This window comes from Tiliqua scincoides, chromosome 8 (assembly GCF_035046505.1).
Source record: "Tiliqua scincoides isolate rTilSci1 chromosome 8, rTilSci1.hap2, whole genome shotgun sequence".
Classification (NCBI taxonomy): domain Eukaryota; kingdom Metazoa; phylum Chordata; class Lepidosauria; order Squamata; family Scincidae; genus Tiliqua; species Tiliqua scincoides.
The window spans coordinates 20220602-20247168 of NC_089828.1; the positions used below are offsets into that span (position 1 = coordinate 20220602).

The 26567-nt window shown below is 46.4% G+C and overlaps 1 protein-coding gene across 2 annotated transcripts; it reads left to right on the top strand.

Annotated features, from left to right (window-relative positions):
- The first annotated feature begins 419 nt into the window (after positions 1 to 419).
- On the top strand, positions 420 to 20037 carry ISL2 (ISL LIM homeobox 2). Of its 2 annotated transcripts, XM_066636305.1 has the most exons (7): positions 420 to 477; positions 1222 to 1411; positions 3225 to 3496; positions 5391 to 5393; positions 7497 to 7780; positions 11180 to 11347; positions 19921 to 20037. In XM_066636305.1, the coding sequence occupies exons 1-7, from the start codon at positions 420 to 422 to the stop codon at positions 20035 to 20037; spliced, it is 1092 nt and encodes a 363-aa protein (XP_066492402.1). The 2 variants fall into 2 exon arrangements, with proteins under 2 accessions (XP_066492402.1, XP_066492403.1); XM_066636306.1 differs by lacking the exon at positions 5391 to 5393.
- Positions 20038 to 26567: the final 6530 nt, after the last annotated feature.

The window sequence follows — 26567 nt, forward strand, 5'->3', positions numbered from 1 at the left end:
AAAGCGCAGGGGAAACTACTGCACCGGTGGAAGACCTGAGAGAACGGGAGGAGAAGGCGCTCCGGGCTCCCCAGTGCTCAGGTTCTCTTTGCCTCTTCCACTCCCACGTCCAGCGTTCCATTGTTCCTTCCCGTCCAATCAGCGCTCGGCGTCTCCCTGGCCGCCAATCCTCTCTGGGGGCTGCTGGAGCAAGCCGGTGAAGTCACTGCGATGCCACCTCCTTTTTTTTTTCTTCCCAGGGCTGTCTGGTGGGTGGGTGGTCCTTGGCGTGCTGACGTCATGCTGCGTATGGGACAGGGCAGGCTCAGCCTCCCCACTGCTCCCAGGTTGGAGTAGTTAGTTAGGGGAACAGCAGGCTGGAAAGGGCTGAGAAGCCTTCTCCTTTCTCCACCCTGAGACTTTTGCACACCTCCTTCTGCATGGTGGATATTATTTTCCCTTATCCTTTCCTGGGTGCTATGGGGGATCATTCCAAAAGTAAGTGGATCTCCTTTATATATATATTTTTAAAAATCTGAATATTATCTTGTAAAGATTTCCATGCGTTGGAATGTGAAGGCTTTAGGAGGCTGTTTGTTTTTAGGCAAACCTCATTAAGGGGGGTGGATTCCCTTCTTTCCCCCAAAAAAATAAACAAATCAGGGGCAAAACATTATCTTCGTTTTGCAATCAAGAGTTCTGCAGGCTCTTCTTCCACAGTGCATGAAACCTGGAGGTGTTGTTTTTTTGCTGCTGCAGAATCTGCAGTCACTTTAGTCTTAAAAATTATATTGTTGTGGGTTGCTTATATAAGGACTTTTATCCCCCCCCCCTTAGCAATGCAATCCTGGGCTGGAAAAATCATAAAGCGGAAGGGATGATGATTATGATTTTATTTATGAAATTTTCAGCTCAGTCAACAAATCTGAGCTGATCCCATTCTCTCTCTCTCCCCCTTCCTCCCCTCCAATTTGGCTCTGTGTTGATGAAATATTTGGAACCACAACCTACTTGATTTGGGGGGGTTGGAGTATATGGACCCCCCAAATACAGGATTCCCAAGTGGACTTTTCTTATGTTCTTGTTGGATTTGATTTGACTCCAGATTGTTGGAGGGGGGGGGATTGTGGCTGGTTTCTTGTGGCTGATTTGGGTGGCTTGGACCTTATTTTTGGGGTAGAAAGTCCTGATGAACGACCCTGGCCCTCCTTGAGTGTCACCTCTCGTCCTTCCCACCGGCAGAAAAACCCGGGATTGCCATGTGTGTGGGCTGCGGAAGCGAAATCCACGACCAGTACATCCTGAAGGTGTCCCCGGACCTGGAATGGCACGCTGCCTGTCTGAAATGCGCGGACTGCAGCCAGTACCTGGACGAGACCTGCACTTGTTTTGTGAGAGATGGCAAGACGTACTGTAAGAGGGACTATATCAGGTGATGCTTCCCTCCCTCCCTTCCTGAGACATTCAGAAACAATGATCCCCCCCAAAATGATCCCCCCCCTTTTTCCTTTCCTCTGTCTTGGTTGGAAATGGCAACCTTTCCCTGGATGTGTTGGAAGGTTGCTGAGCACCAGTTGAGGTCCTGCCTCTTGGTGGGGAAAATTGAAGGCTGCTCAGAGTTCTTTGCTCTTTGAACTCCTGGCCAGCAGTTGAGGCAGAACTTCGCCAGTGGCTCGCCATAATTCACAGCCCTGGGAATGCTCTTCCCAAGGCAGGGCCCTGCTGGATTGGGGACGTCGCGCTCCTGCAGAAAATGAACCCACTCAGAAGGAGATCTCACTGATCTCGAGGCTGTTTCTTGAAACCGGTTCTTTCTAAATCGGTTTTGTGTTTTTTTTTAATGATGGGAAGAGAGTTTTGCTCATCATTCCGTTGCTACTCCTGGATCACTAAATTTCCTACTGGGAAATGGCCCCTCCTTCCCCCCCAAGAGCGAGCAGACAGCCAGATTTCTGGGCAGGTTGAAAACAGACACACCAGAGCCCTACAGGGCAAGTAAATTAGAATGAAGATCAGACCGAATCTCTACAAAAAAAAATGACTATGAAAAATCATATCCCCAGGCGTGGCAATATTTATTATAATTAGGCGCTACTTGTAATTACTAATTAGTAACTGATAATATTAATTTTTAGGAATTGGTATTATTAGGAACCACTTGTAATTAGGCTTTAATAATTACTTGTTAGTATGACAATATTAATTATTAGTAATTGGTATTACTAAGCACAAATAATTAGGCACTACTTATAATTACTTATTAGTAATTGATAATATTATTGGTATTATTAGGCACCACATAATTAGGCGCTACTTAGAACTACTTATTAGCAATTCATAATGTTAATTATTAGGAGTTGGTATTATTAGGCGCCACATATAATTTGGCACTACTTATAACTACTTATTAGCAATTCATAATATTTATTGGGAATGGATATTATTAGGCACTACTTATCATTTGGTACTACTTATCTCTACTTATTAGCAACTGAAAATATTAATTACTAGGAATTGATATAATTAGGCGCTACTTATAATTAGGCACTACTTAAAACTAATTAGTAATTAATAATATTGTTAGGAATTGGCATTATTAGACACTACTTATAGTTCTTCTTCCTAGCGTTGTTCCCGCGCGTATTATAATACTTAATTATTAGTAGTGGGTAATATTAGTTATTAGTAATTGCTGTTATTGGGCACCACATAATTTGGCGCTACTTATAATTATTAGTAATTAATAATATTATTTGGAATTGGTTGTACTAGGCTCTTCTATACTTCTGTGTTCGGTGCTTTAAAGTGGAGGTCTCTGTTTCTAGGAGCCTACACGCTATATTGTCAAGCGCAGGACAATTACAAAGGAGACCCCTGCGAGAGCCCTGCAAGGCCGGAGAATGAATGGCCTGTCCAAAACTGGTGCCATAGATGGTCAGGGCACTTTGGGGCCTCCCCCCCCAGGAGCTTCCATTCTAACTGGATCCGAAGCAGACTTAAAGCTGCGAACTGGGTGCCCCAAGCAAAAACTGGGTCTGGTGCTTTCGGGGCTTTGCAAGCGGGTGGAACCAGGAGGAAGGTCTTCGCCGCTAGGAGCTTACAGTGCACGCTGGCCACAGCGGCGTTTCTCCTGCAATCTGCTCATTGGGACTGTTGGGGTGGGTGGGTAAGGGGCTTTGTTGGGGTGCGGGGGCCGGGGTGGCCTTGCTCCCCTGACGCCCCCTCCTCTTCCTCCCCCCCCGCAGGCTCTTCGGCATCAAGTGCGCCAAGTGCGCGTCGGGCTTCAGCAGCAGCGACCTGGTGATGCGCGCCCGCGCCCACGTCTACCACCTGGAGTGCTTCCGCTGCTCCGTCTGCAGCCGGCAGCTCCTGCCCGGGGACGAGTTCTCGCTGCGGGACCACGAGCTGCTCTGCCGCGCCGACCACAGCCTCCTGCTGGACCGCGCAGGCTCCGCCGACAGCCCCCCGCGCAGCCCCGGCCACCTCCAGGGCTCCCGGCAGGGCCTCCAGCTCGCAGGTGAGTAGGCAGGCGCCCCTCCCCCGCTCTGGATCTTGGTCTAGGCGTGCCTACTCAGAAGTAAGTCCCACTGTGTTCAACGGGGCTTACTCCCAAGTAAGTGTGGATAGGATGGGAGCGCGTCTGGGAGCCCACTCCTGTGCATGTCTACTCAGAGGTAAGCCTCTATACTAAATGGGGCTTACTCCCAAGTAAGTGCGGATAGGATCGGTCCCTTGTGTACGCTGCAACTCCGACTCAGAGCGCGTCTGCTCAGAAGTAAGCCCCACTATAGCCAAAGGGGCTAGGTTTCGCAGCCTCAGAGTCGCCCTCTGATCCCCTACTTACAGGGGAGTAAAGGGAGGGAATGTGTAGTAGTAGGACATCCTCAATGGGGCTTACACCCAGGAAAGTGTGGATAGGAGTGCAGCCTGAGCAGGGCCCGCGGCAGAGAGAAATTGACACTCCAGAAAGGAATCTCTGCTCCGAGGATCCTACAGTCTAAATGTGGTCTGAATGCGATAAGAAGGGAGGAAAGGAAAACGCAGGGTTTTCTTTCTTTCGTCCATCCATTCATCCATCCGTGATTCAGTCTCTTCGGGGCTGAGAACCATTCCCACTCCCACCCACCCAGAGCAGGGCTGCCCTCTGCATGTGGGGGACCCCATCTGGAAGCTCTCCAGATGCTGCTCCCATTCCAGGAACTAGCAGGCGTAGGGATGGATCGGTCGTGGGTCCTCCGTTGCCTTTCCGGACTGAGGACGGCTCTAGAGCAGGAAGCTGGGCTGGAAGGCAGCTGCGGGTGAGCTGCAGCCCTTTGCTAGCCATCGGGAAGTTTGGGGAGACGTCTGAGCAAGTGCAGAGTGCCTTCCTTTCTCCTACAGACGCGGAGGCGGGCGCACACCAAACGTTCTTTCTGAGATTAAAGTCTGCAATACTGTCCACATTTCCCTGTCCATTTTCCCGATGGACACGATGGGACTTACTCTAGAGTAGACACGGCTAGGCTTGGGCTGTAAGGCAAAAGGCTTCCGGGGCAGGCAGCAGTCCGGGATCTCTCTTGGCAGAAATTAAGTCTTGGAGAATTTCTCTCAAATTCTTCTCCTTGTTGTCTTTAAGGGAAGTGTGTGTGTGTGTGTGTGTGTGTGTGTGTGTTGGAGGCAGGATCCTGACAAGGCTGTCCTGGGCAGCCCCTGCTTTATCTGTAAAACACACACACGCACACACACACACACCAATAGCAGTATCAGGGCCATGTCTCCACTAGGACCAATTCTCAGGACACATTTTTGTGACTCTTTAAGTGAGCCCCAATGAAGAGCCCCCCTTTTCCCTTTGGGATGACTTGATGGCGTTTTGTGTTCTTGCCCCCTTCCTTCCCTGCCTCCAACCGACCAGACCCTCCATCGCCTCTCTATTGAATCTGCACCACAAACAACATCTGAGGGCAGTGGCAGCCCTCCTGATCGTCTCGAAAACGGAATCTGCGCCACGTTTAAGGGTGAGATCGCAGCTCGTGGTGGATCTAAGCAGGGCGATCTTTTCCAAGTGAAATCTGGCACTACCTGCCAAATTCCCATTTTAACCCAGTAGATCCCATTATCTAGAAGGTCTTTCTTTCTTTCTTTCTTTCTTTCTTTCTTTCTTTCTTTCTTTCTTTCTTTCTTTCTTTCTTTCTTTCTTTCTTTCTTTCTTTCTTTCTTTCTTTCTTTCTTTCTTTCTTTCTTTCTTTCTTTCTTTCTTTCTTTCTTTCTTTCTCCCCCCCCCCCCAATGCATGCTTTCCAGACGGCATTGTTATACTTGTGTAACGAAACGGGCACAGCATTTAATTTTGAAACAATAACACAGGGCATATTTTTCTAGCCCGTCCAAGGGCTAGAAGATCTAGAGCCCTAGATCGACTCTCTGTAGGAGCGGGTGGGTTTTCCGGAGGATCCACTCCCAGGATTTGATCTCCAAAGTCCAGTCGAAACTGGGCCATTTCGGGTGTGTGATTTCCCCCCCCCCTTTTTTAAGACCCCGATATCTGTTGTTTTTTTTGTGTGAGATCTGATTCGGATTCAGGTTGCAATTCTATCGACACTTTCCCGGGAGTAAGCCCCGTTGACTATAATGGGATTTACTTCTGAGTAGACACACCTAGGCTTGGGCTCTGAGGCTGCACTCCTATCGACACTTTCCTGGGACGAAGCCCCATTGACCATAATGGGACATACTTCTGAGGAGTCATGTATAGGCTTGGGCTCTCGGTTCCCTTTTCTTAACCTGCCATGTAGACAGAAGTATATTCAGTTCAATCCTCTCCACTTTCGGAGAGAAAAACCAAGCAGGACGATCTTGTGGCTCGACGTCGTTGTGAGTCTTTTTAAACAATCGTCTTTTCCCCCCCTTCTTAACTGGCTTCGACCTGGATCTGCTTTTTGCTCAGTCTTGTCGATCTTTGGGATTTTATTCCTTTTTAAAAGCAAAAGAATGATCATACCTCTGGTAGGAGGGAGGCAGAATCTGTGGGTCTATTCCCCCCATTGTGTTTCCCTTATTGTGTCCCCCCATCAACACCAATTTGCAGTGCTGATTCCAGTGAAATATTGCCATGATTTAGGGTTTGGGGGGGAAAAGACGATTGAGAGGGTTTGAACCCCTGCCTTGGACATCTTGGTTTTCCAAGGAGGTTGGTGATTATTTGCAACAATTCAGACGCCACCGCCAACGCCACCTCCCAAGGAATCCAAGATCTCCCTGAGACAACGTCCCAAACGAGTTGGAGGCACAGAAGGGGAAGGAAGAGGAAGACGTGGCTTGTTATGGGGGGATCGGGGCCTTCCTCCTTCTCCCCTCTCTCCACAAGATCTTCAGCTTTCAGAGAGAGGCCGCTGTGATTCCCTCCCGGAGCTGCAGTTGGACAGGGTGGGAGCGTCTGTTTCAGAGATCGGTGGCTTTAAGGGGCTTGGGGGGGGGGCTGGTTGGGAAAACACCACCTCCCCAGAGATTGTTTTCCTTCACCAGTTTTTTTTTTTGGGGGGGGGGGTAAAGTGGGAGGAGTGGCCTCTTCAGAGAGCCTTGCACCTGGGGTGCAAATCTTCCAACGAAGCAAAAGTAAATAAGATTTATTTATTTGCGTTGTAAAATCAGGTCCAGGTTGCACACGCGTTTGATCACACGATGAGGGGTACATGCGTTTTATGGCCATGAGATCGTTGCTTTCCTATGGGGTTTCGCTTTTTAAAACCTCCACTCGCTTTCCTGACATGCACAGGGTGGAATCTGGGACCCCAAAGAGAGGGTCTTTGCACCCTACTTGGAGAGGAGGGGCAGCACTTAAAGGCCCCTCTCCCCTTCAAAATAGCCCCAGCCCTATCTGTGTTCCCTGACCAGCTCTACTGCATTTCATTTTTTTGTTAATTGACATTCAATTGACATGAGTGTGTGCAGGTTGACCAGACGTCCTCTTTTCCCAGGACGTGTCCTTTTTTTAGACTCCTGTCCTGGAAAAGAACTTCATTGCCCTCCTTTTCCCTGTAAGGAGGCCCCTGCGGCAGCATAAAGCCTTCTTGGAATTAATAAATTATATCCAATAAATTATATGGCATATAGTTTTAAATTTAATAAGAAGCAATGTACTGTTTAAAATTAACCCCATGAAATCCATATACTGTCTATGAGTGTTTTTAGCTTTTATTTGGTCGTGTCCTACATTTTTGGGTGTCCTACATTTTGGGGGGCCTTGTCTTCTTTCCCGGTTAGGACACCTGGTCCCCCTGAGTGCGTGTCAGTTGCAAAACCGACATAAGGCTTTTAGAGGGCGCAGTTCAGCTCCTTGGACTGTCCAGCGTCATTGAGATGCATGGTGCGTTATGCGCCTTCTCTGCCCCGAGGGGCACCCAGTCTACAATGAGGCCAAGCGCTAGAAAGGAAGATCGCGCCCCATCTTTCCTGCCCAGGGGGGCTAGCTTCTTAACTTGCCTTTCCCCAGGCTGACTGCCCCCATTCCTGACCAGTCTCTCCCCCCCCCCATCCCAGATCCCGTGCCTGGAAGGCAGCCCTCCCTCCGCCCGCACGTGCACAAGCAGGCGGAGAAGACCACGCGGGTGCGGACGGTGCTGAACGAGAAGCAGCTGCACACCTTGAGGACCTGCTACGCGGCCAACCCGCGGCCGGACGCGCTCATGAAGGAGCAGCTGGTGGAGATGACTGGTTTGAGCCCCCGAGTCATCCGCGTCTGGTTCCAGAACAAGCGCTGCAAGGACAAGAAGAAGTCCATCCTCATGAAGCAGCTACAGCAGCAGCAGCACAACGACAAGGCGGTAGGTGCAAGGGGGGGTCTCCTTTCCCTTCCCACCCCCACCCCTGCCCTTGCCAGAATCCCCCCTCCCTCTTGCAAAAGATCTCCCCCACCCTGGGAAGCCGAACAGTCTGCCTTCCTTAACCAGCTCTAATGCCTTTGCGTTTGTGCAATTGACATGAAATTGACATGAGTGCAGGTCAATTGCAGGATGAGCCCCTTTCCTCCTCTTCCGCCTCCACCCACCCCTCTTTAGGTCCTCGCTTGCCTGCCTTCCCTCTTCCGCTCCTGGCACTGACTGGAGAGCCCTATCCTATTCACACTTTCCTGGGAGTAAGCCCTATTGAATGCCATGGGACTTACTTCTGAGTAGACAGGCATAGGATTGTGCTCTAAATGTCTTTTGCAGATTGAGCATTAGAACCAATTGGCAACAATGGGGGACCCTTTCAGGGGACCCGATTCTGAAAATCTGGGAAGAAAATAGGTTGTGATTTTTCCTTTCCTTATCACTCCTCCCCCCCCCCTCAAAATAAAACACCCCTTACTCCATAGTAAATGGAAATAATGTTCATATATTTTGATACTTTGCCAGTTAGGTTAGTCCTGGCTGTGTCTTGAATTCTCTAGAGAAGGTTTCATGATTTTCCGAAAATTACTCCCCTCTTTCGAATTGTTCATTTCAAATCATTGGCAAAATGTCTGTGAATTCTACTCAACTGTTACCCTGCACATGACTGATCTTGTCTGATCTTGGAAGCTAAGCAGGGTCAGGCCTGGTTAGTACTTGGATGGGAGACCGCTTGGGAATACCGGGTGCTGTAGGCTTATACCATAAGACTGAAGGTTGCTAAACAACATCTACTCATTCTTATTTTAATTTTAAACAGTGAAGCCTGAAACACACACACACACACACCCCTGCTTGGGTTCCTTGGGGTTTATGACACACACTTCTGCTTGGGGTCAGTGGGGTTTACTCATCTCACACACAGACAACATGTGTGTGGGAGGGGGCCTAGGATTGTAGCCACAGTTAGCCATTGTGAAATTGATGAGATCAAGCAGGAGAGCACAGAAGGAAACCAGGGAGAAGGGGAAGGATTGATCTGCCTTAACATGGCTTGATGCTCATCATCTAAGGCAGAAATTTATAAGGGGGGAGAGGTAATCCCTTGGAGGTATGGGAACCAAATGATGGGGATATGGGACTGGATCTCTGGAAAATAAAAACCATGTTAGGTTAGATTAAGTATCACCATTATCAACATGGACTGGAGAGTTCTCTTTTTAGCTATCCATATGTAAAGTAAAACCAAGCTTTTGGCCTCTTTTGAAGTTGTACTGGTACCTAATAGGACCAGGGATGATGATTTCGTAGGTCTGGCAAAGGGAGTGTATGGGGACATAACTGGGCAATCCATTGGGGGGGGGGGGTCTGTCATTTTAAAAAGGTTAAAAAAACCCTGATCTAAAGGACAGTTGCTTTCGGGGCAGGAATCTCCCTCATTGTCTATTATTATTAGCCAAATGGCATTTAGTATCATTTTTCTCTTCTTATTTTCAAAGACGGGCACAAATCTAAGTTTCTCCTGTGGGAACCATATTAAATGAGAAATACCCCACCCCCTTCAGTGAGATTTGCACAGGAGAATTTCCTGAATCCATGCACACGCAAGCAAGTTACCATAATAATAAAATAATTATAATCCAAACTGAATGAAGTATTTTTTAAAAAGCAGTATTTAATCTGCATTTAAAAGCAGTATTTTATCTAAACCAATGGGAATGGTTTAAAATAGCACATGATTTTAAATTCTGTATAATTATAATCCAGACTGAATGAAGTATTTTTTTTAAAAAGCAGTATTTAATCTGCATTTAAAAGCAGTATTTTATCTAAAGCAATGGGAATGGTTTAAAATAGCACATGATTTTAAATTCTGTATCGCACATAAAAACCCTCCTTAAGAAGCATAGCTCTTGAGAAAACCCTGGAACACTTCTAATTTATCTTTGATACTCTTGAGAAGAGGGAGAAGGATTCTTTGGGAAAGATTGCATTTTTTTTTTTCAAATGTTGGTTGAGGGGTGCCTGCATCTCAGAAGAGTCAGAGGTGGTTGTGTCTAGTTTCTCCTTGAATCAAATGCTTTAACTGCCATTCAGTGACTACTCCAGATTAGGTGAAAGAGTGTACGTACTGTATGTGGTTGGGGAATTGCTATATGATTGATAGCTCTTCCCATCTTGGGGAGAGGAGGGGTCCTCGGTAAGTGAAGATAACAAAGATTTGATTTATTCTGGGCCAACAGGCGATAAACTGGAGATTTCTCCCATTATACCACCCATGCCAAATTTTGCAGGCCAACATCAGAAGTCCAGCTATAAATAACTAAGGGCACATGTTCAGTAATAGTAGATTAACCCCTTCCCCATTTTGAGTCTACCCTTCCCTGCTTTTTGCTTGTGCTGTTTGTACCTCTCTTTAGTTTGGGGCACTTTGGAATAGAACAATTTCCCTTTCCCCGTCTGCTACTTTTTCTGGGTCTTGGACATTTTCAATGTCGAAATTCTGTCATGTGAGTATGAGAGGTAGCAGGATGATGATAGTCAGCTCGAGGACCCATTTGTTGGTGCTCAGGTCTGCAAAATGTTGAGTAACACTGAGGAGAAGAGTGCCTCTGAGCATGAGCAGAGTTATCACTGAAGCCACTACCAGCTTACAAATGCTGGCATTTGTGGGTGCTGTTTAGAGGAAAGAGGACTCAGTTTCCAAGTATGTGAGACCCCAAGGCAGGGGTGTCAAACATAAGGCCCGGGGGCCAGATGCAGTCCACGGAATCTTTTTATCCGGCCCTCAGGCTCTCGGCTGCTGAGCACTGCTGAGGTGTTACTGCTATAAGGACAGCCCACATGAAAATTGGGCTCTCCCATACCTTGAAATATGATCAAGATTTGTGTATTTTCTCTTCTGTCATTTGCAGCTAATGAGTTCATAAGTGGAAAAAAGTGCTTATTTTTGGTTCTGACTAATGACATCATTTCCTGCCTAATGACACCACTTCTGGCCCTCAGCAGCACCATTAATGCTGTTCGGCCCTTGGTATGAAAGGAGTTTGATACCCCTGCCCTAAGGCAACACCTACAAGTGATATGGCCTTCAAGCAGAGGTGTGTGTGTGTGTGTGTTGATGCCAGGGGATGCCCATGCCCTGTTGAACAGAGGAAGGCAAAGGGTTGTTTCTGACCTAATGTTAAAGACACACATCCTCCCCCAAGACTTTTGGGGAGGGGGAGGGCAAGAAAGCCCGTATCATTTTATATCACCCCCCATGAATCTTTGATTCCCTCCCCAACGCCTCACTGGAAACAGGTGAATTTGGCTGAGTCTTTGCTAACCACTTTTCTCTCTCCCCCCCAGAGCCTGCAGGGGCTGACTGGAACCCCCCTAGTAGCTGGCAGCCCAATCCGCCATGACAGTGCCGTGCAGGGCAATGCAGTGGAGGTGCAGACCTATCAACCTCCTTGGAAAGCTCTTAGTGATTTTGCCTTGCAGAGTGACTTGGACCAGCCTGCCTTCCAGCAACTGGTAAGGATAAAGCCAGTTCCTCTACCAAGTGGGGGGAGTGTGTCAGTGGCATAGCTAGGGGGGTGCAGGAGGTGCAGGCTGCACCAGGTGATTCACATAGGGGAGGTGACACCAATACTGGTCACCTTGGTATTTTCAAATAATACCATCATGATATCTATCTATCTATCAATATATCAATTGATAATTTCAGGCAGAATGGAATGAAACAAACCGTGTTGAAATATTTCTATACTATCAAAAGTTATAGCCATAAAACCAGTGGAGCAGGACAATGGTATATCACCACACCCACCACCCAGGGCGTTGCCCTGCCCACTGCATGGAAGGAGCCCCATCATAAAGTGATGTGCTGGCCTCCTGCACCAATGACACAAACCCTAGTAATGCCACTGGAGAGGGTGTATGTCCATGACATCCTTGCATTGTTCAGAAGTCATCTCACCCACTTCCACAGGTGGTTCATATTTCCTCAGCCTGAGGAGAGAGCGGCAAGATGGGAGTGCTCAAAATTCCTAGGACTTGACACACTTCTCGTGCGACAACTTCTTCTTGTGCGTCAGATTTTAGAGACCTGTACTTTTGTGTATCATGAGCACCGATGACACTATTTTATTAATATTGTTGTTATTCTCTACCCTACTGAGTGATAAGAGGGTGGGGTTCCTCTTGAGTTCCTATGACACCCTGATTTGCCATGTGTGTTGCGGAAGTTTAGGGGAGGGTTGTTTATTAATGGGGCCATTGGGGGATGTGAGCCCTCTGCTAGCCACGTGGTATACCTTGTCAATTGTCAGACAACTGGTGGTGTGCCTTGACCATTTTAGCAACTTCTCAGTGTGAGGTGAGATGAGAAATGTTGCAAATCACTAATTTGAGACTGGAGAGTCCCAACAGCATACGTTAGTGTTCTTCAACCTGTGGGCTGCAAGCCCAATGGGGCCACAAAGCTTCATTTGGGGGGATTGTGGCAACCTTTCACAGATAATTGGACTGCCTTATCAAAATGGAGTTCTTGATTATAATCCTGCCCGGCCTCTTCTTGCTGTCATGCCCCACACCTCCTAAACCAGGCCCACTCAGGGTGCTACCTCACACAGTTGTTTTGAAGACACAAAAGGAAGGCGGAAATGGGGCTGGTGGAATGAGGGGTGGGTGTCAATGGGGGTGGGCAGGTCAGGTCTCAGGAGAGGGGCACGATCGGCAGTGGGTCCCCAGTATAATAATTTATTTATTTATTTATTTATTTATTTATTTATTTATTTATTTATTTATTTATTTAATTTTTGGGGTCTCAACACAAAAAAAAGGTTGAACACTACTGGCATATGTAATTGGAAATGTAGAACTGAAGGTGATCGTATGTGTATATATGTGCTAGCTAGTACATATACATCCAATCATTCTTATAGCGGGATTAATTTGAGTCAAGAAGACAATTATCCAAAAGCAAAAGTGATTACCTGTATGGACGCTAGCTCTTGCCGGAAAGCACTGATTGTAAGTGATTTCGCCGGAATAGGGTTAGGTGCATGAGACAGGGCTGTGTTGGTCAAAGCATGTTGAACAGAAATAGTAACTGGTATAAATGACTCCTATTGGCAATATTTTGGTTGACAGAGGGACAATGACATTCATTTAAAAACAATAGGCACTTTTAGCAAATAATGCTGGACAATAATGCTGGGCAATTGATTTTGTTGCTTTTTACCATGTGTTATACATGTGTTTACCGTGTGATATTACTATTACAGAGCCATCATAATGTACGTAAGAGGGCAGGTTCCTGCTCCCGGGATGCTTACAATCTAGATAGACTCAAGAGAAACAAAAGATGAAGAAGAGAGAAATAGAGGTAGGATTAAGCAGGAGAAGAATTTGTGCTTGTTTCAATCACAAGTACTTGAGCTTAGTTATGGTTTAAAAAAAAAAAGAGGGTTAAGAGACCTCAAAGGTTTCACGGCCAAGGTGGGTTTTAAGAATGGATTGGAAGGAAGGAAGGAATCACACAGGTGTTCAAAGAGGCCATTTCAGTCGTAAGGAGTGGCAAGGGAGAACTAAGTGAGGCTAAGATTTTGTCTGAGTAGTTGGCAACCTTCAGTTTCGAAAGACTATGGTATCGCGCTCTGAAAGGTGGTTCTGGAACAGCGTCTAGTGTGGCTGAAAAGGCCGATTCGGGAGTGACAATCCCTTCCACACTGGGAGCAAGTGCAGTCTGTCCCTGGCCTGTCTCCCTGGCTATGGGCCTTCCTTCTTTGCCTCTTTGCCTCGGTCTGTTGGCCAAGTGTCTCTTCAAACTGGGAAAGGCCATGCTGCACAGCCTGCCTCCAAGCGGGCCGCTCAGAGGCCAAGGTTTCCCACCTGTTGAGGTCCATCCCTAAGGCCTTCAGATCCCTCTTGCAGATGTCCTTGTATCGCAGCTGTGGTCTACCTATAGGGCGCTTTCCTTGCACAAGTTCTCCATAGAGGAGATCCTTTGGGATCCGGCCATCATCCATTCTCACGACATGACCGAGCCAACGCAGGCGTCTCTGTTTCATTTTGTCTGAAGCACACTGAATATTGTAACAAAAATAATGTGGCATTTGAAAGAATTATGGCACAGGGGCTCTGGGAGGTAGTTCCAGGAGTGAGACAGCAGGGGGAAAAGAACAGAGATGTTTGAAGGGCTAGAAGACTGTTGGATGACTAAGGGTGGTGGAGCTGGAAGAACAAAGGTCATGGGCAGAAAAGTGATGGGATCTGAGTTCTGAGAAGCAAGGGTAACATTTGTAAAATCTGTGCAATGCTGCACAAATGGTCAATTACTCATAACGTCCACTGAGGAAACGAGTGGGAGAAATATTATGTTTTTAAGTAAATAATATGATGGAGAAGTTGATTACTTTTCCAGTTTTTTTTTTAAAAGCACGTTGTGTTTTAGGTTGCGGTAGATAGCTCAGTACATCAAGCTTGGGAACCTCTATCCCAGGGGTGTCAAACTTGTTTCATACAGTTAGCATTCATGCTGCATGCTGAGGGCTGGAAGTGTTGTCATGGAGCAGGAAGTGACATCATCAAGCAGATGATGGCCAGGAATAAACCCTTTTTCTCTAGAAACTCATGAGCTGCAACTGACAGCAGAGAAAAAGTGCAAATCTTGTTCATATTTTCAAGATATGAGAGAGCCCAATTATCGAGCTGGGAGAGCCCAAATATAATTGGGACAGGATAAATGGTTTCTGGGGGCCACATTCAGCCCGCAGGCTTTATGTTTGACACCGCTGCTCTGTCCCATCTTGAGAGACAAGAGAGGAGGATTCTCAAGAATGGGGTGGAGGTTCTCAAGTATGGCCAACATCATGGCCTGAGTTATCACAACACTGTGGGGGGCTGTAGATGCTCTGTCAGCGAATAAGGCGCCTTGGCAACATCAGGTTAGTTCACGCACATGACTGGACTTGTGTGTTGAATGGATGCAGTCGCTTAACAACCTGTTCATTTGATGATGCAAATTGGCCTTGAGTCAACCACAGGATCTGCCACAAGGCAAACATTGCATAATGGCATTCCAGGGTATGAGTGCACATGTTTAGTTAGGGCCTAATCCTATCCAGCACCAATGCAACCGAAATGCAGCCCCAAGGTCAGGGAACAAAAGTTCCCTAATCTTAAGGAGGAATCTGTGACTGCCCCGCCCCCCACGATGTAGCTCATGCCCCAATGGCATGGCTGCATCAGTGCTGGAAAATTGGATAGGACTGGGCCCTTAGTGAAATTAACTGGTTTAAATAGAGGGTCCTTCTAAATAGTGTATGTAATATGGGATCATCACCCATTGTTCACCCATTATCTATGGGCTATTCACATAGTGCTGTCATCTCTTTGTGGTCCACCTGTACCTTCCCTGTAGCTAAATGGTCACACACATTAATAGGGCAAACGAATTGTTAAGAAGCAGTAATTGCTACCAGTAATTGTTAGTGGTGCTGTTCTGGCATTTTTTGAGGGGCACGTGCCCAGGTTCAAGACATCACAAGAGAGACAGGAAGGGCAAAGGGGAGGTCAGTCTACTATGTCCCCAAAACTTGTTGCAAAGATCCTTCTCAAAAGCTATACATGCAGTTTGATCTGCCCTTGCAAACAGAAAAGCAATGACTGTCTGGGGTTAGAAAGGTCCCCCCTTGAAGGGTCCAGAATTGTTCTTTACTGGTTGCGGTTCAAGACTGGTGATAGTTTGCCCGAGATGCTCTAACAGCTAAATTACAGCTGAATATCAAGGGAGGTACACATGCTCAGGAATATTTATCATCCGCACCCTCCTTCTCTTAACGCAGACCTTCCTATATCATGAGCATGTTTTAGAAGATCATCAAAAAATGAATCCTGTGCAATATTTAGTTAATATAATTGGGAGAATTGAGATGGGAGAGCCGCCTGCATAATTAAACGATCATTTGCTAGCACTGGAAAAGTCACTTGGTGAAATATGAGTCCTATACATCAACTTGTGAAATATGGAATGCAACACTATGTAGCTACCTCTGGACTTCTGCCTAGTCAGAGAACATTCAGAAGGCATAGCAGATTCCTCCATGGGTGGCCCCCTTCATGCAGGGAAAGGCCAAATGGATCTGTATTATTGGAGGCGAGAAGGCATGGGTGTTTTGGTCTTCTCTGGGTATTTTCTTGGCCTGTAAGGACAACCTAGAACAAAATCAATGCCTTCTATTCAGGATCCGCATGAGAACGAAAACATCTTTCTGGTAGGACTGCAACTGTCAGTCAATTACTCAGATTGATTTAAAAACACTTTTGACCTGCTAAAATGGTGCCATGATTAATCAGACCAGCAGATTTTTTTTTTAAGTGTCTTGTTCTGTTTTAATGCAAGTAACTTTAAAAAAATACCCTGCAGATAGCCAACTATCTCAAAAGAGATATCCCTTCTTCCTTGCACAGGATGAAATGCCTCTTCTAACCTTATAACTGCTATGACCTACATGTGCATCATTTTTAAAATGAAAGAATCATGCTTTCTTTGTTCCACAGCAGTGGCTGTTATACGTATTGGAATGTGTGCAGGTTAAATTAGTTTACAGCCCAATCAATCCTAGGTGTGTCAACTCAGAAGTAAATTCCATTATGTTCAATGTGGCTTACTACCATGAAACTGTGGATAGGATTGTAGGCTTAAGCCAGGGATGCCAAAGCCCTGACCCGGGGGTCATTTGCAGCCCTTGGGGACTACCAATCTGGCCCATGGGGAGCCTCCAGTCTCCAATGAGCCTCTGGCCCTCTGGAGACTTGCTGGAGCCCATGCTGGGCCGATGCAGCTACTCTCGGCATGAGGGTGACTGTTCAACCTCCACTGTTTCACGTCTGTGATGCAGCAGTGACAGAGAAGGAAAGGACAGCCTTGCTTTGTGCTAGGCCTTGAGCTACTGCAAGCGCTTCATTCATTCATATAAGTTCCATCTCTAATATATTCCTTTATGTAATTTTTTAAAAAATGTATTCCAATTTGAAATGTAAATTAATTCTTTTTTTCCTGGCACAGTGTCAGAGAAATGATGTGGCCCTCCTGCCAAAAAGTTTGGACACCCCTATCTTAAGCAATTAATTGATTAAATATAAATATGATTATTCAGATAAGATTCCTTTACTTGGTAACAGCCCTACTTTTGAGGGTTTCTGGCTTCCCCTTGCCTTGATGAATTTAGTACCAGGGATTAGTATAAAGTGCAACGCTATAGCTTAATAATGTTCAGGAATTGTCATAAAAATCAAGAATGGGGCACATTTAAATTTTGAATTGATTTGGGACCAGTCCAAGACCTCTAGCTGCCTAAGGCAGTGCATGAAATGCAGCCCTCTCTTATCCAGCTACCCTCTCTGCTGCTCCAGGCCCTGGATTAGTCAGGAAGAGGAGAATGGAGCAAAGGAGGAAGTGAGTAGACAGCTACTTCCTCCTCTGTTCCATTCTTCAGTCTTTTTGAATCTAGGAAAGAGGAGGAGCTGTGGCAGCTGTGGGACGCTCCTTGCCCATTCAGCACCTGAGGCAGCCACCTTAGCTGGCCTTGTGGATGGGCAGGCCCCAATTGAGTTTGTTTGCTTCCTTTTGTCAAAGTGGATAATTGCTCTACAAAGAGTCCTTTTTGTCAAGTTATTTTTTGATTGTAGGCTTTAATTGGTTGTCCAATTACACAGGCCTACAAAACAGAGGGTCAGAAAAGTTTTCCCCAAACTTTATGGTGGTTTGATATGAATTTGGGGTGCCGATTTCAAAAATGGCATCTGTTTTGCTCTATCACGTCTAGTTTTGGAGATACAGTATAGCATCATTAGTGATTGGTTCAAGCAGTTTCCTCATGAGGAAGCCATCCCCAAATATACCCAGGAATTGGTGTAAGGTTTAAGGAAGCAAAATGTGTGTTGGCTTGTGTTACACCTTGATAATTGGTGGGAGGGGGGGAATAATGAAGGGGCTGTGATTGAAGTGCAGGGTTATTTATATTTTGAAGCTATTTTGGTTCTGGTGTGTGACTGTACCAGGGTTTAGTACTGGCAAGGACTATATTCTGAGTTGGGCCATTGGTTGTTCTAGGTCAGTATTGCCAATGCTGATTGGTAGCAGCTCTCCAGGGTTTCAGGCAGGAATTTTTTTTCTGCCCTACCTTGGCATTCGAGGGATTGAATGTGGAACCTACATGAAAGCAAATGCTCTTCTGTGTCACTATGGGCTTTCTTAGAGAGAGAAAATATTTATGACACCCCCTCGCAGCAATGATTGGTTGCTTGCATTTCTTTATTAAATTTTGTGAGTTTCAGTTTCTTCACTATCTTAAAAAGGCACCTGCAGGAAGACATTTGTGTCTAAATTTAGTTGATCGATTCATCAACTAAGGCTGCAATCTTCTATGAACTTGCATTCAAGGAATTCCCATTAAACTCAGTGAAGCTTACTTCTGAGTAGGCATGCATAGGTTTGTGTTATAAAATTATTACTCCAAATATTCAGGCAGTGGCATAGCTAAGGGGGGTGGGAGTCCATTGCACCGGGTTGCACACCTTGAGCTGGTATCTTATGAGCCTTCTGAAAGGCACTTCCAATTTTCACTGAAAATGAGAAGTGCCTTTCGGTGGGCCTCTAACATATGTCATACGGAGAGGTGTTAAAATTTGGGGGAGGGGGTGATGTTTTGGGGAGAATGGGGTATAGGGATTTTAAAACTTTTTGTGACCCCAGGGGCCTTACTATGCCTTAGTGTATTCAGATATCACTTTTCAACGAGAAGTTCCTGGAGCAGTTTACAGAGAATAAATTTATAAATGGCTATAACTTTAAATGGCTTGACAGCTTCAGTGGTTTTGTTGCAAAGCTGTTTTGTAGCATGACTTGGTCTTGATTTTGGCCTTGCCCACTTACCTTCTGTCTCTCCCCCCCCCCCCCCAAGTCCCCAGTCAATGGGTGGAAAGCACCTCTGGCCACCCAGGTGGAGCAATGCAGGTCTCTTGCTTGTTACTGCTTGCCTGGTTTGTGCTGCAGTGGGAAGGCATTTCCACAACCTTCAAAAACATTGCTTGGCACAGAGGAAGACCACCTTAAAGTCCGTATTGGGAAGATGGATTTTGAAGATTGGGAGAGAGGAATATGATGAGTGTGGAAAAAATGCACTTGATGTGAAGCCCTGCTTTGTGGTCTGAGTTTCTGTGTCATGCAATGGTCCTAGCCTGTTTTCTCTACAAAGCACAATGGAGGCCTCATTTAACATTTCATGTGAATATTGTGAGTATCATGTGGAAAGGAAATCAAATGGGTATTTCTAGTAATTAAAGTCTTTATGGTCATAAACAGGTGATAGCCACCTGTATGAGGGAGCCATCCTGTAAGATGGTTCTATTCAGGGGTGGCCCAAGACATCTTGGCATCTGTCCTTGGTGCAAGAGATATGGGCCCCTCTTGTGCAGCACTTTGTAACACCTACTGCCCCCTCACTTACCTGATGGGGGTCAGCCCCTGCCTTCACTGGTCCTCCTTCTACTCTCTAGATTCAAAGAAGGGAACAGAGTGGAAGAGGAAGTGTAGAGAAGAGTGGTGGGCTGGAGGGCAGCTAATTGGCTTTGGAGAGGCCCAGACAACATTGTGATCCACGTCTGGCAGTCAAGGAGCAGAGTCCATGGAAAATGCTCTTCCAACACTGGATGCAAACATTCTCTTGCCTTCCTAGATGCATTGGTTCCACTTGGCTTCAATCGGAACTAAAGTTTGCTCAGTAAACGTTGGTTTACTGAAGAGCCAGAGCAAGAAGAGCCATGGCCCAAGGTTGGCTTCTTTCATTCATTAGGTGAGCCTCTTTGCTGCAGTTCTATATTCAGTCACTGGGTTGGGGAGAATTGTTTATCTTCTCTGCAGCACTGCAGAGGCCAGCTTGAACACAGTGTGGCCTAGTGGCCCTTCTGAGAAATGGTGGCCTGCAAGATGCTTTTCTTTCTCCTGGAGGACTACTATACTCATGACAAACAGGCCAGTCCATCAGAACAAGCATCAACCTCCATCCTGACTTCCCATCTCTTCTCTTTCTGCCATGCAGGTCTCCTTTTCAGAATCTGGCTCATTGGGAAACTCCTCCGGCAGCGATGTGACTTCCTTGTCTTCCCAGCTCCCCGACACTCCCAACAGCATGGTCCCCAGCCCAGTGGAGACGTGAGAGGAACTCTCTTCACCACGCAAGCCCACGGACTTTTGCATGCTCCTGCTCTCTGCATGAGATCCTGATCTCTGAGCAAACTCAACTCTTTAAATTATTAACTTTATTTAAAGTCCAGTGCCCTGTTCTTCCCTAGTCCATCTTGGCGATATCTGCTCCTAGGTCCAAGCTCCATTGCCTTTCCTAAGCTACAGCAGAAAAAAAGAGCAAGTCTGCTGATGGATTCTGTTTTTCTCCATGCAAACCTCTGGATTTTATCAGGATTAGAACTAAATCATGTAAGCTTTAGTGTACATTTTTTTCTTTTTTAGGTACTTTTTTTTAAAAAACAAAAACAGGGGCTGCCTTTCCAGGAGGCCAATGGAGGTCGTTGTCTCAGGTGGCAGCTTGGAGGGTGCCCATTGCCTGCCTTTACACACTTCTGCCATTCCTTCTCTTCCTCCTGTTCCCTGGATTCAGAAAGAGGAGAATAGAGCAGAAGAGGAAATGAGGAGAGTGGACAGTGGTGGGCTAGAGTGTCAGGGCACTCTAGGCCACCTCTCTTTTCTCCTCCTTACTTCCTCTTTTGGCACATTGCCTCAGGTGCTGGGAGGACCTGGGCTGGCCCTGGGAAGAAAGAAGCCTGATCCACCCAGAACTGCTGGTGCTTCCCTACCTTCAGCTGGTTGGAGCCAGCTCCATCATCTCAGACTTTTTACTGTGTTGTGTTCGTTACAACCAGATCCATGTACTCATCGCCAACCACCATGTGGCTTCATCCCGTTTGCCGCACTACATGATGAGATGTCTGGAGAAATCTTGAACTTTTGTTTGTTTGGTGGCACAGGAGGGGAATATCTTTCTCTCCCTGAGCCTGCATGGAAAACTTTCTGCAGGACTAAGTATTTCTTTATTTCTCTTGCCAATGTTAACTTATCTTGTGGAAGGAGGTGAGGTTGTTTAAACCTTTGCAGACCAAAGTAAATTATTGTTATTTATTGTCATGGCCGCAGGTAATGGTGGGACTGATATTTTGACCTTAATAATAAAAGAACAAATACCAGATGGGAAAATGCTTCAGTCTGTGTGCATCGCAACCTGACCCTAGGAGGCTGAAATGAACAAGATGCCTCCCTAAAACATACCTGCCAGGTGAACATCAAGTCGAGGCATCTGTTTCACAACCAGAATGGCTCAAGTTCCTCAGCCTAAGCAACTGCTTACAAACCTTTTCAGAGACCTAATCTTCATGTGCAGAAAAATGGGATGGTAGAATGTTGAGCGGACTGTACCACTTCAGGTGGGGGAACCCCATTTTCAGGGCTTCTCTACAGAACATCATGAAAAAGACCTTTTTGCAATTTAAAAACATATAAAGGAGAAATGCTCTATTTCAAATATGCTGGATTCTGCTCCTTGAACCTGAGAAGGAATTGAGTGGAGAGGAAGTGGGGGGGGGGGAGTGGTAGGCTAGAGTCAGAGATGCTCTAGCCCACCATTCTTCTCTCCTCTATACTTCAGAGGGAGGGGGAAGAGGAAGAAGAATGGTGAAGATGAGCAAGTAGATGGAAACTCCTGGCCACTCTGCCTATGGTGACTGCCCCAGGATACAATCCTATACACACTTTCCTGGGAGTAAGCTCTATTAAAAACAATAGGACTTACTTCTGAGTAGTTCTGCATAGGATTGTGCTGTCAGTTGGCTTTATGGCCCTGCTATTGGTAACCCTACAAGCCTACAATCTCCATTGTTTCTTGGACAAAGTAATGACAGTTAAAGCAGTCTAGAGTTGATTTATATTTAGATATGCTCCTCCCCAATTGGTTGCTTTCTGGAGGCAAGAGGGCAAGTCTGACAGAACTGGGGCAGAAAGGGAGTCTGAATTCATTCCTTGGTCACGCCTAGCTCAATAGTAGTTCTAGCATCTTTCTACAGTATACCAAGCTGTGCAGCTGCCCTTGAATTCCACCCCGACAGCCCTTTTCTTTTCCTCTGTCCCACCCCTGCAATGTCTGCCCCACTGTCTGTGCCTCGCCCTATGATTCAATGGGGCTGGCACTGGAGGAGAATCAGCTGGTTATCAGTCATCAGCTCTCAGGGCATACACTGGCAGAAGCCAAAGTGCTTTGAATCCCTGTTGGATTTGAAAAGGCTGCCTCTGCCCCATCTCTGTAGGAAGATAGGAGGCTGCTATATACTGAGTCAGACCCTTGGTCCACCTAGCTCAGTCTTGCCAGCACTGATTGGCAGCAGCTCTCCAGCTCTACCTAGAGATTGAACCAGGGGCCTTCAATTAGTGGGCTCACTGCAGAGTTATATTAGACACAGATAGCGTCAGTTCTTCTGTGACTAAATAAAACCAACTCTCCCATACACGAACTAGACAAAATAATCCTATTAAACTTCTGATTAATCGCTAGACAATGCACCATTTGCCTTGGAAATGAAGAGAGCTAATCTTTACTTATTTTGATGCACTGAGCACAAAAATGACAATGAAATCTGTTGATTGGCTCTAGTTTAGGAGACACTAAATGCACTGTGAACATTGGTGGGAAAGAAGTGGACATTTACCAGGACACATCTATGGAACTGTCTATTGAGGATCTCTCACAAGCTGTAGCCAATTTTGCATTTAAATTGTCATATTCGAATTTGTAAGTAAATAAATATTCGTATTCAGCACCCTCTATAACAAGGGCAGCATTTCATACAGAGGACTAAATAGCATGCATGATGCCTGCTGAGGTCCAGAAGTGATGTCATTAAGCAGGAAGTGATGTCATTAAGCAGGTCTTGACCAGAAATAAGCACTTTTTTTCTCAGCTAGGAACTCCTTAGCTGCAAGTGTCAAAGGAGAAAACACACAACTTAATCATATTTTCAAGATATGGGAAGCCCAATTATTATGTGGGCTGCCTTTTCAGCAGTGATAGCACAGCTCAGTAGCTGGGAGAAGACAGGGTCCAGATAAAAAGCTTATGTGGGCCACATCCAGCCCCTGGGCCTTATGTTTGACACTCCTGCTCTATAAGAACTCTATAAGAAATGACTAATTTAATTTTGGGGGCATGCTCTTTGAAAAATTTGTTGTCCAGTGTTTACAAATGAAAAAGGGGCGGGGGCTTAAGTCTCAACTTAGAAGGCCTCTTCCAGAGTACCATGAAGTATGCTATTATAGATATTACAATCTTCTTGATGCTTTTGCACAAATCTGCTGGGAAGTTATCTCAGTGCAAGAGCCACTGAAATGACTGGGAGCTACACAAGTCCATATACTGTTGTGCTGTAGCAGTTCCTTTCACTTCAAGGGTACTTGTGCGGGAGAATTATCCCATGGCTTGTAGCCGTAGCATCTCTAAAGTATTCTGGCAACCCATGTCTCCATCTTCATAAACAGCCGGTCATAGTTCCATTTTTAAGATGGACAATTTGGGCCAAGAAGGAAGTTGCTTACCCCAAAGTGACCAAGGATGTCTGTGGAGAAGCAGAGAAATGTAATTATTTCTTAATATGTTATTTACAAGTCTACAAATTTTATTCCTCATCTCCAGGACCAAGTTCACCACTATGCCTGCTGCATAACAGATGGAATACAGGCTTTTTGACCCTAACGTCAAGGACTTCAGAATCAGGCTGTGAATATGCTATGCCAAAATAAATGTTCCATACCCACCAGGATAATCTATATGAGAAAATGGAACAACCTCAGCATATTAGCTTAATTTATTTTACTTCCTTTTTGTGAGGGTTAGAAAAATGATTTTCTAAATAAAGTGGAAGCTGGACTGAAATTTTGTGGAATGTGGACAAGGAGTAAAAGGCCAAGGTGCCCATCATCGCAACTTGTAATTCTCAGAGGCCTTAGTTTCAATTATCGTACTTTTGCTGGAAATATTTTTTTCTTTCATCTTCAGCTTACAAAGGGAAAAAAGTTGTTGTTTTTTTCACTGAGTCGTCTCTCCTTTTCCTTCTTGCTCAGTGCTGGGCAAGAAAGAGTGCTGGGCAAGCACTTTCAGTGGCCACCTAGAAGCTGTCTAAGCCAAGCTGTTACTAAGAAGTATGCACCTGCGCATGCCAGTGACCAAACTAGTAGGGCTGGATCACCCATGAGGCTGACTGAGGCACTTGCATCAGGTGACAGATTGGCAAGAGGCTCCTGCCACCCCTCCCCCACACCGTCCACTCACCGCTCTTCTGCTTTTCAGATTTAAAATGGAAGGGGGGGGGAACAGAACTGAAAAGACTGTGTGGGAGAAGGTGATGGGACAGCATCAGAGACATTTTTTGTGCTCTCTGTCCTTCCTTTTTCAAATCCAGGGAGCTAGCAGGCCCTTTAAGAGAAATGTTGGACCTCTGAGAAGCCAGTGCTTCTCCTTCCATCCACCCCCCCTTGACAGCACAGGCAGCCCACACAAAAAGGAAAAGTATATAAGACAGTCTAAGGGCCCCAGCTTGCCACCTCCCCATACCTGTCTATGCACCTTATACACTGGTGTGTTTTTTTTAAAGGCATGCGCAGCCTTGCAAAGTCTGTAGAGCTTCTGGGGGGAAAAAGTTGAGGGTTGGGGAGGGAGAGAAGAAGAACCCATGTGCACATTTTGTACTGGGCCCAGAATACCAGATGGCAGGCAGCCCTTCCCCCCTCACCTCTCCCTCACTACAGTTCCTCTCTGTAGTGAACTATGCAAGAGGGAAGGGCTTACCCTACAACACACAGATGAATCAAGGGACATGCATGTGATTGCTGTAGGCACTGGGGAGAAAGCCATACACTGCCCGCCCACCCCAACTTTTCCAGGTTGGCTCCTCCACCCTCCATGTAGGTAAATTGGGAGGGAATCTTTGGCAGTTGACTGGTACTGGGAGGTTCAGGGGGGTTGTTATGAGGGGCATGGATCCTCAAATAGTGCCCGATCCCCTCTGCCATCACCCCACTCCATGCTCAGTGACCAAGGCCACCCTACTCCCTCCATGACCCATTGCTGTAGGCTATATACCACCTGCAAGGTTGTATGGTACATTCATTGATTTAATAACAGCCTGTCTGCAACTGCTGTAAGCTTAGAGGGTCTTTGTGCTTTGGGTTAAAGATGAAATTTGACTCAGATCGAATCCTGTATTGGTGTACCCTTCCCCCCCAAAACTATCATTCAAATAAGAAGCCAAACTGTGGAAGAGCCCCCCCCCCCCCAGCCAGCTCCAGTATGCTTTGCAGATAAAAGTTTGTGCCTGACCCAGAGTCTCAAAATAAAGGGGAAAGGTGTGTGTATTCCTCACTGGTGAGAATTATGGCAGTGCCATATCATGTTCCCCAGAACCAGCTGCCAGGTCTGGCATGAGGTTGCCAGGAGTCCTGGGGCCAAGCCCTGCACTGCCCCTTCCCCATTGCTCTTGTTTGAATGCAGATGTCATGACCTAGTTCAATCACTAGACATTGCAGTGGTGGCCCAGAAAGGGCCCATCATGTGTCACCCACAGAGGCCCTGCTCACATGCCTCTAGGAAGCCCACAATTAACCCGTTGTTGGCCAGAGCTCCCCACTGCTGTTTGCAGTCCTCTCACTGCAATTCAGTGGTATACTGCAGCTAACCATGGAGGGTTCCATTTAGGCACAATCAATGAACCTCCCCAGCTTAAGAAATGTATCTGATGCACATCAAACAGACAGACAGGTGCATAGAGGGATGTTCTTTTCCCTTTCACACATCACCAGAACCAGGGGACACCCACTAAAATTGAGGGTTGGGAGAGTTAGGATGGACAAAAGAAAATATTTCTTTACCCAGCGTGTAATTAGTCTGTGGAACTCCTTGCCACAGGATGTGATGATGGCATCTGTTCTTAGATACCTTTAAAAGAGGATCGGACAAATTTCCAGAGGAAAAGTCAGTCACAGGTTAAAAACCATTATGGGTCTGTGCAACCTCCTGGTTTTAGAAGTGGGCTACCTCAGAATACCAGATGCAAGAGAGGGTGCCAGGATGCAGGTTTCTTGTTGTCTTGTGTTCTCCCTGATGGGCCACTGTGAGATACAGAAACCTGGACTAGATGGGCCTGATTTGGCATGCTCCAGTGGGGCTCTTCTTATGTTCTGGCCGGCTCCTCTTTCCCTTCTGAGCCAGGACAGCTGTTGCGTCCTTCTCATCACAACCAGGGAACATCCACTAAAATGAAGTGCTGAGAGAGTTAGAACAGGCAAAAGAAAATATTTCTTTACCCAGTAATGAGTCTGTGGAACTCCTCGCTACAGGATGAGTTGACGGCGCCCAACCTAGATGCCTTCAAAAGGGGACTGGACGGATTTCTGGAGGAAAAGTCCATTGCAGGTTACAAGCCCTGATGGGCATGCACAGCCTCCTGGTTTTGGAAGTGAGCTGTCTCTGAATGCCAGGTGCAAGGGAGGGCAGCAGGATGCAGGTCTCTTGTGGCTCCCTGATGGACTAAATGGGCCCCTTTGGACCTGATCCAGTGGGGCTCTGCGGATGTTAAACCCCTTTCAAAGCATCCAAGCCAGCGTGGCCAAAGCATCAACCCCCTTGGCAAAGCT